This window comes from Garra rufa, chromosome 13 (assembly GCF_049309525.1).
Source record: "Garra rufa chromosome 13, GarRuf1.0, whole genome shotgun sequence".
Classification (NCBI taxonomy): Eukaryota; Metazoa; Chordata; class Actinopteri; order Cypriniformes; family Cyprinidae; genus Garra; species Garra rufa.
Window position 1 is genome coordinate 30716729 of NC_133373.1, and position 10509 is coordinate 30727237.

The 10509-nt window shown below is 38.1% G+C and overlaps 1 protein-coding gene across 2 annotated transcripts in view; it reads left to right on the plus strand.

Moving 5' to 3' along the window:
* The first annotated feature begins 7105 nt into the window (after nt 1-7105).
* Nucleotides 7106-10509, plus strand: part of gorab (golgin, rab6-interacting) — a 5245-nt gene continuing 1841 nt past the window's right edge. The window contains exons 1-4 of one of the 2 annotated variants that reach the window (XM_073816741.1): nt 7106-7281; nt 7523-7856; nt 8239-8340; nt 9301-9441. In XM_073816741.1, the coding sequence (XP_073672842.1) occupies nt 7218-7281; nt 7523-7856; nt 8239-8340; nt 9301-9441 (641 nt within the window). In that variant the 5' untranslated portion in view covers nt 7106-7217. Of the gene's footprint in view, nt 7282-7522; nt 7861-8238; nt 8341-9300; nt 9442-10509 lie in introns of those variants that run through there. The other variant, XM_073816742.1, reaches the window with a different exon arrangement.

The following is a 10509-nucleotide window of genomic DNA, read 5'->3' on the forward strand; positions in this document are numbered from 1 at the left end:
CCACAGATTCATTATGAAACTCTTGCTAAAACGAATTAGTGATCATAATCATGCTGAGGCAGTGTAGTTTAATACATACCGATCGCACATATGAGCGCATATGATCTGCTCCGGGTTATTGCGTCTCTGTGTAGGGGGCGGGACAGTACGGACTCTAGAGAGCATTTGATTGGACAGAACGTTTGATGAGAAACTGAAGTGCACGGTGATATCATCAAAATCCTTGAGTCATATTGGCGGAAGTGACGAGACTGTAAGTTTTGAATGCTCATATCTTGTAAATGCGAATTTTGTCTTTGTTTTGAAGCACACTAGCTTATAGATAACCTTAAGGCTAATATATTCATACTAAAAGCCAAAAAACTTTACTTTTAATGTAGCTAACGTCCGCTGCTTCGTGTCATCTACGCACTGACAAATGACGGTCATTGCGATATTGCCAAGTGATGGCGCTAGGGTTGCCACCCGTCCCTCAAAATACGTAATCGTCCCGTATTTGAGAATGAAATTGCGCGTCCCGTTTTGAATTAATACGGGACGGGTTTTGTCCCGTATTTTTAATTGTTTTTTTAAAGTAGCGTCTCATGTAAATCATCCCAGACACATTTTATGGAGATGCCTCCTTTCCTACTTTTTATTGGGTAATACTTGATGTCATCGTTAGTTTGATTGGTCTTTTTAACTGTCCAGTGAGGAGGGCGGGTCTTTTAAGCAGGGTCTGCCAAGTCAGTGTCTACCGCAACAGCTACAGTCTGTCTACACTGGACGCGACAAAGCGACCGTTGCAAATCATTTAAACTGTGTGTGAGCACGTCATAAATAGAACGCGGCCACAGATTACTGTCGGGGATTTGCTGTGTCGCGCCGCATCCAGTGTTGACAACATAATAGCTTCTATTGTATTTTGTCGCGTTGCGCCACGCCACTCGCGTCCGGTGTAGACACGGTGTAAAAATGTCAGATGCTTCTCCAGGTAACCCCCGCGTTTTAAAAGTTTTCAGAGCTTAAATGCAAGAAAGGTTCCTTTTAGGGCTGCAACGATTAATCGAACGATGTTGTGAGGCGCGTTTAGTCAATGAAGCCGGTACTTTGATTAGTAGTAAATCCCCATCACGTGCGTTCAGCTGGAGCCATAGACTGTAAAAAAGATGGACAACGCGTTTCCGCTTCTTTCCACTATAGAAAAGTGAAGCCAAAACAGCTCATTATGGCCGCTACCATCTTGGGGGAAGTTACGTCATTTGGAGCCAGAGCATGCGCAGTAGAGGTTCGTTTGGAGCCAGAGCATGCGCAGTAGTGTCGTGAGGCGGAGCCGCGGTGTCAAAGTCACGCCCAAACTCCCGCAGACCCAATCGCACGATCACAATCATGACACCACACCCCGTTTTTATAGCATCAAATAACTACTTAAAAGCAAACTTATTAGAAAAACGAACACCTGAGCTTGAATCAGCATTATAAGAACTACCTCACACGATGGAAATCACCTTTGGAAAAAAATTATTTGCCGTGTAATTCGATTATTTAGTGTGGCTCATGTCCCATTAGATTACATGGAGAGGGCGGGGTTTATGACCTATACTGCAGCCAGCCACTGGGGGGGCGATCGAAAACTTTTGGCTTCACTTTTCAGGACACCTATGGCACGCTTGGCTGGAGCGGCAATTCAAACACCCCGCCGTAAATCACTGACAAGCCACGCCAAATCGTGCTCAAAATCGAATTTGATTAATCGTTGCAGCCCTAGTTCCTTTGCAGTTTTGTGCACAAAACCTAAAACAAACCACTCAGAGACCTTAAAGGATAACTGCTGCCAAAATGCAACCTGGGCTGTTTTTTTTACTGTAAATGAGACAAACTTATATCTAAAAGCATAATTACGACAAACGAGCCGTTTTTGAGATTGACCGTGATTTAGTTTTGTGGTTAGTGGCCGGTGAATGGGAGTACTAGGGGCATACATTTGAGTGCATCAAAATCGATATTTTTACAACAACTAAGAAGGCTCGACACACCATGACACTTTGCTCGAAGTATCGCCTGGGTCTCTACACATGAACTCGAGCATTGAGAACATTGTTCGTGTACACACAGTTTATTAAAAAGAAAGGTTTTGAACAACTCACTTTCACTGTTTGAGTTTCCACTCGCGGCCGTCTTGCCAGTCAAGAGGTGTCGATCTCTGAGTGCGAGGATGGATAGCTCCTAAAGCATTTTTCCATATAAATGTACGGCTAATTCATTGTTTTGTCGCAAGTGAAAGACAATATTAAACTTCTAGTTGTAAAAAGAGCCTCATATAAGCCTAATATTTCGTCCTATGGAGTCCATTCATTCGCATTCTGAGCTCGACACCTCTTGACTGGCAAGATGGCTGCGAGCGGAAACCCAAACAGTGTGAGTTGTTTAAAAACTTTCTTTTTAGTAAACTCTGTGTACACAATGTTCTCAATGCTCGAGTTCATGTGTAGAGACCCAGGCAATATTTCGAGCAAAGTGTCATGGTGTGTCGAGCCTTCTTAGTGTTGTAAAAATATCTATTTTGATGCGCTCAAATGTATGCCCCTAGTACTCCCATTCACCGGCCACTGACCACAAAACTAAATCACGGTCAATCTCAAAAACGGCTCGTTTGTCGTAATTATGCTTTTAGATATAAGTTTGTCTCGTTTACAGTAAAAAAAAAAAAACAGCCCAGGTTGCATTTTGGCAACAGTTATCCTTTAACAACAGATTCAAGTGTCAACCTTAAAAGTCAATAGTGATATCCAGCAACATGAGCAACATGTGCTTGGAGCCATGTGCTTTTTAAAAACATTTTAATAGGTTTAACATTAGTTTATTTGCTCGGAATATACCCTAATTTAACTAGAAACAATGCAGACCGGAAATGCAGAGCATTCTTTCAGTTAAGAGTCGGACTTACTTCCGTGTTCAGGAAAAACGTCTAGTCTTTGGTGTAAACATGGTACAATATGCGTCACATGACTATAAATATGCATCATTTTTTTCAAAAGCCTCCGTTTTCACAGTCCACACTACAACGTGAAAACGGCGTTTTCAAATTTATCCACTTTGGCCGGAGTTTTTAGAAATAATCATTTTCTGTGATAAAAATGGGGTTTTCGTGTAAATGAGAGGCCAAACCGCAGGGAAATATCTGCATCTTCCCTTCGTGTAAACGGGGTCTCAGTGCCGCCAAAACATTGCCGATTGATGAGGCGTTGTAAAAGCACTCTATATAAGTAAATTCAGTGTAATTTGCATGTAAAACAGCCCTTCAAGAAAACTATCCTCCAAATTCACAAACGTTTCGTAAACATCATTTGATCATTAACGTGTATAATGAATTCCAATCACTCATAAACAGGCTGCGCGTGCATGCGCATTCACAATTAGCATAATCTCCGCCTCTGAATTACAACTACGTAAATTACGTGACAGGGCAAACGAACTTCTGAAATATTATTATGGTACTGGTAGTCCATCAATATTCAGTGTCATCAGTTTGCCAAAAAAGAACGTAAGCACAATTTACATGTGGGAGCAGATGTAAATTTCTTTCGTACCAACTAACATTTTGAAAATAGGAAGGGCTTTACAAACAATTTACACGCACACACAAAACGCACTTGTTTCATGAATGAGGCCCATTATGTGAATGTGAACGTTAACGTTACTTCTGAATGCTCACTGAACGTTCTGAAACATGACATTTTGAGAAAAGTTAGACTAAAGTAAAACTAGTTTCAGAAATAAAACGTACCTTTAATCGTGTATAAATTACATTGTAAGAGCTTAAATATAACTCTGAACAAATGTTCTTTTAAACTGGGGGAAAAAAAAACGTTTGTTCATAACTTTAATACAACTTTGCCAGAACGTTAGCTAAAGTTCTGAGAATGCTGCCAAATTTCGTCCTGTATCCCTTACATGGTCTAAATATAAAATTTGATCAAATGTGCAAATTTATCTGGCTCACAAAATAAGCATCTCTTCATATTGGACTGTGGAGCCGTAGTTTTGTTAAATCTTTCTTAGCAAACAGAAGGCTATTTTATGATATAACACATAATGAATCATTTGTGTTTTATGATTTTTCTCTCTCTCAAATCATTCCATATGATTCATATGTACCTATTATGTTTAAAAGAAACTTTATCTGTCTGTTTGATTTTCAAAAGCCAAGTAGAACTTGTTAGCAAGGTGTTGGTTGATGTTTCTTGCAGGACATACATGGTTAATATTACTCATTCTAAGATTGTTATTTCAATCCTGCAATAAAGGTGGTCTTGTATCTAATAAAACCATATTTGTTCTGAATTCATTCTTGTCTTACATTCAAATGTAGTAGTGATTTCACTTAAGAGCTTCACTCTACACTTCTGAATATTAACAAAAAAAAAGTGCAAGATTTATTCTGCCTAAAGGCTGTGTATGGCACACAATGAACGTATAAACTGCAAATTCAGGCTGCTTGTTCTTGGGTGATGGTGGACGTTGCTCACGGCTTTTCTTGTAACTAGGAATACGGTCAGGCCTGGGCCAAAGAATCTTCCATCTTAATTTAACACAAGCTCATGTTCACTCACCCTGCCATATGGAGCCCACACATCAGTCTGTCTTCTCAAAGTCTCCATTTATCCTTTCCTGAGGTGTTTCTCCTTTAAAGCGCACAAATAATTCCAGATGGATCAAAGATGTGAGTCTGCCTTTAAAAAGCTGCTCTGAAGTGGTAGTGATTGTTTGGTTGCCCTGTGTAGGGAAATTAACAGTTGACTTTTAACAAAATACAGTTGAAAAATGGTTAGTAGGCCAGAAGCATATTTGTTCTTGAGTGTTGACATACAGACCAAGATATAACACACACACACAGAGGGGGAAAAATCTGTCTAAGAGAGACTAGACAGAATTAAAGGGAGTGTTAGCTGTGAGTTTTTATTTATGGTTTCCTCACTGAAGTGTTATAAGGGCCAATCACACCAAAATCTGTCAAAGATAGCTGCCAATTTAAACAAATTAATAGGTGATATTTGTGAAGAATCACACTAAGGCATTTCAAAATGTATGTGAAGATTTTAGACTGTTGTGTTTGACATATATATGAGACTTAAGGAAATAGTTCACCCAAAAATGAATATTCTGTCATTAATTACTCACTATCATGTCGTTCCAAACCCACAAGACCTTTGTTCGTCTTCAAAACACAAATGAGGATTTCTGACCCTGCATAGACAGCAAATAAAAATGTATTTACCATTTAAAGCCTGTCTAAATACTGTATATCTTTTAATGCATGTAAAATACTTATATAAAATGTATTTCTTTCACTGTCTTTCACCACTAAGAACTTCACTGGCAGTTCAACACACTTACAAGCTACCAAACCACCCACCAGAAATGGAGGTCTTACCCAGAACGTCTCACTGCTGCTAATGGTAATAAAGGAAAATCAGACATCAGTGTTGCGGCAAAAGTAGCAGACACAAGTTCACTCATTCAGGACTAATTTGGCAACACGTGCCAGATCACACAGATAAGCAGTTGATCCAGAGAAATTACAGGGCCTCTCACAGTCCCACAAAGAGAGCCTGAGCCCTGCGCTTATACTCCTGCCACAATCATGGGTGCTTCTGGCAATAAAACAAAAGTGTAACTCGATACAACTGTTTGACGTTTCTTTTACTCTGTGGATTTCATGCTTTTTATCACCGAGCATGCTCTTTCATTAACCTCCAACCTCTCTACCACTAGGAGTGCAGGATGGCTCAGTGAATGTGAAGAGGGTAATTGGAGCAAGAAGAGGAGGATAAACAAAATTAGCCATTGACTCCAATAGTCTGATGTAGCTTTCCTGGAGGACTGCTAAAAACCAAACACCTCTCATACTATATTTAAACACTTTTTATGCAATAGAAGGTTTGCACTTACGTCACGATTTGGTCAATTACCAAGATGCGCGGTCATACTCGGATAAAAAACAACGAAATGGATTGCGCAGTTAATGTACTACTAAATACGTTGTTCTGCTAATTCATGCTGAGTAAACCATGAAAAAAAAAAACGTGTGGAAGCTGCTAAATCATATAGAGAAGGACAGGAAAGGGTGCAATTTTTGACAAACTAAAGTTAATGAGTGGTAAACATACGTGCAAGCAGTAATAATTAAGATATTAGCATAATATTTCACCTACATGACCAGAAATGATAAGAACAAACATGAATGTTGTTAAGATTCTTGCCCTGGAAATCCTGATTCAGTTTAGCCAACCACAAACGCCTTTTGTTCCTCAGACAGTTTGTTGCACTCTTCTCCATAATTTATTATAACTTTGGTAGTCTATAATACTCCAAATGTAATTTTTTTCCAGTTCGAACAATTAGTACATCCCAAAAATTACAATAATTGATGATTTTCAGCAGCAATAATCAGCAAAAGTTTGTTCGGTTCAGTAGCATTGTTTACGTTCAGTGCCGCCAATATGGTCGATTGATGTCTTATACCTTAAACTAATACTCAAACCTATACACAAAACAATTTGTAATAATAATTATCTATCTATCTATCTATCTATCTATCTATCTATCTATCTATCTATCTATCTATCATCTATCCATCTATCCATCTATCTATCTATCTATCTATCTATCTATCTATCTATCTATCTATCTATCTATCTTTGTGACAAAGCCTGTCCTAATATTTTTCAGTTTTGAGACTCATCTTGTTTGCTTTCTGTTTCTGAATACTGCATAAATCCTTTTTTCCCCCTTTTTTTAGTTCAGAATATGTAATCATCCAGGGATTATTCCCATGACAACTAAGGACAAGAACTGGTTTATTTTGATATGTGAATCTATAAAGTTACGAAACTGTGAAGGTCAACCACCTAAAACGATTGCCTTAAATATTTATTATTTACTTCATTATCAAAAAGCTATAAAAAAATGTTAAAAGTCGTATTTTATTTGCAACTTTACACTTGTATAACAGTATATGAAATATACGTGTAAAAAAAAAACAGGCAAACTCCGAGGGCACACGCGAAGGGACTTTTCTAGGGTCTTGAACGTGGCAGTCATTATACACAAACATGGCGGACAGTTGAGAAAGTAAAGTTAATTTCCGCGTGTGTATGTGGAAAAATACCTCTTTAACCCGCATACATTTGCCTTTAATAAAACCGATTTGCAAATAACTTAATAAGGTACTGAGAATGGCTGCGTGGGCTGGATTTTCAGAGGAAGAACTGCGAAAATTGAAACACAACGGCGAACTCGGTGAGTACAAATGTTGGAACTTCACTCAGAAACGTTCTTTATTGGTGCAGTCTGCTTGTATATGTAACAATATGCTCATATAATGATGCTGATTGTTGTTTTGTAGTTATTAAGTACGGAAAATGTCTTTTACATGTCGACTTGCTTAACAAGACATCGTGTTTGAATCCTTTTTTAGATTTAAGACAGTCACTCATTTTAAATTGTTAATACTGATGAATTGTTATAATGTGTTATTTAGTAAACCAGGCTGTGCCTGTCACATTGGGTCGTGGTCGGAAAGCCGCTCCGACTAACCGGAGCAGACAACAGATGCAGCGAGAAAAGGCTCTGCAGCAGACAGCAAAACAGAAGGAGGGCAGCCACTCTCTTCCGCCCGACCAACAGCTTACCAAGCCCCCAGACCCTCCTGCTGTCAGCCACCCTGCTCCTGTCAAACCACAGGATGAGCCTAAACCATCGGAGTCACAACTGGTTGAACATGAAGCGGAACCTGTTAAGCATAACCCAGAATCACCTGCAGAGTCTGCACCACCAGCAGTCATCAAGGAGCTGGACAAACAGGAAGTGGAATTGTTAGTAAGTCTATTTCTTTTGCAAACACCGGCTCAAATATTCATGCACTGATAAAAAGATATTTTGTATTACAGTATTTTATGTTCAATATTTTTTTAATTTATAAGATAATTACAAGATAATATTTGGATAATATTTGACCCTAAAAATAAAAGAGAAAAGAGATGTATTCTGATTTAAGAAAATCATTTGTTTCATTTGTTTCAAGGAACCTCTAAAGCCTGTCATATATAATAAAAAGTGAAATAAGTCTAAAAGTGTTCAAACCCCTTTACTGGTTATATTAAACCATTTTGTAGGAATCAGTGTATATGACCATATATTATTTTTGTATTAAAATGGCTTCAAATATAAGACTCCACCAAGCCTTTCTTTTAACAGGCGGGAGAAGAACCGCCTGCAGCAGTTGCAGTGGGAGCAGCGGATGATGGAAGAGAAGAATAAGAAAAGAAAAGCTCTCCTTACAAAAACCATTGCTGAAAAGTAAGAGCAATTCTCTAGCTTCAAACTTCTTTTAAAGGATTAGTTCACTTCTAGAATAAAAATGTTCTGATCATTTTCTCACCCCCGTGTCATCCAAGATGTCTTTCTTTCTTCAGTTGAAAATAAATTCAGGTTTTTAAAGGAAAAAATGTCTAGGATTTTTCTGCATATAATGGACTTCAATGATGGCCAGTAGGTTGAAGGTTCAAATTGCAGTTTCAAAGAGCTCTTAAAGATCCCAGCCAAGGAATAAGGGTTGTATCTAGCAAAATGATCAGTCATTTCCAGAAAAAAAAAAAATGTATATACTTTATAATCCCAAACGCTTGTTTTGCACAAGTTTTGCGATGTGTATCTTCATGTATTGTGTGATCACATTAAAAAAGTCACACGCAGTTCTTTGTTTTTGACTTCGGTTCAAAAAGGTAAGGTAGGGCGAAAAAACTCCTCTTCATTTCTCCTCTAACTTCAAAATCAACCAACATCATTGTTTTAACTTTTTTTTGTAGAGCATTTGACTTTCTTTGCACGTTCAGAGCAGAGCTAGTGCATTACAAGCATTTGTGGTTAAAATGTATATAAATTTGTATATATATTTTTAAAAAATGACATCGTTTCGCTAGATAAGACCCTTATTCCTTGGCTGGGATCATGTAGAGCCCTTTGAAGCTGTATTGAAACTGCAATTTGGACCTTCAACCCGTTGGCCACTATTCAAGTCCACTATATGGACAAAAATTCTAGTATGATTTCTTCAGAAACTTTAATTTCTTATCGACTATACGATAGAAAGACATGAACATCTTGCATGACATAGGGGTGAGTAAATTATCATGAAATGTTTAAGTGAACTAATCCTTTAAAATCAATCAGTCTGGAGTATAACCCTTTGTATGTATGAAGATCCAAAGGTGTTGTGTGAAAAACACAATGTTTTAAATATGCCTTTCTGTTTCCCAGGTCCAAACAGACACAGGCTGAAGCTGTAAAGCTGAAAAAGATCCAGAGGGAACTTCAGTTACTTGATGATTCTGTGTCCTGTGACATTGGGATTCTCAGAAAACTGATCGAGCAATCAAGCATGGATTATTCCCAGGCATGGTAAATATTCATTTCAGGCCCATTTTAACAGTCCAATTCTAATGTACTGCCAACAAAGTTCACAGATTCTCATTGAAATTGCTCTCACTTTGTTTTATGTGATTATCACATAATCTATCACCTTACAGGGAACCCAGGTATTAAGACTTGTATGGCTTAATATAACGTAAATGATGTCTCTTACTGAAATATGTAGTAGAAATCCTATGAAAGATTTACGTTATTTAAAAAAATCCACATTGTTTTCTACATATTTTGGACTATGGGGGTGCAGATATTTTAATGACATGAAATGATTGCACTCAGTTAGCTGGTGATGCTTATTTTTACAGCAACTCTGAATACACAACTCGAAAAATAAAATACTGATACAATGTTGGTGGTGACGTGTATATAAGCGTGGGTTTAAACCAAGTGCCATACCATCAGTGTTTTCCCCACAAGGAGTCTAAGAGTGAAATCTGCACTGAGAAACTGAGAAACAGTGGCTGATGACAAGCCTTTACATGTTTACATCTTGCCAGGATGGCATCTAGCGTTTCTTGTCTCTGCCATTTGTAAGCTTTTTCAGTAGTTGTGGTCTACTAAAAGCCTCAAAGGCATCAGGGCTAAAGTGGAGAGAACAAATATATGGGTCTTTAGGAAGATTTATTCATCCACAGCCATTTCCCATTCTTTTCTCCTTGTCTTATCGCTAGGAAAGCACTGAAGATGTGCGTCGCTTCTCTTGTTGCCCTTCAACTGAAAATTACAACCGAAAGACCCACAAAAAATATTTTCAGAGTTGTGTTGCGGTGAAAATAGCAACAGGTAGCGCCAGTAGCTCACAGATTGCAACCATTTCACGTCATCTAAATAATAGTGCCCCCCCCCCATAGTCCAAAATATGCATAAAACGATGTGGATTTTTTTAAATAATGTACATTTTCCATGGATTTTCTGCTATATATTTCAGTAAGAAACCTTATTTGTGTTATATTAAGCCATACAAGTCTTAATACCTGGGGTTCCCTTTAAAGGAGCAAATCTACAGTACTAGCCTAACCTACTAAATCCAGCACATGATTA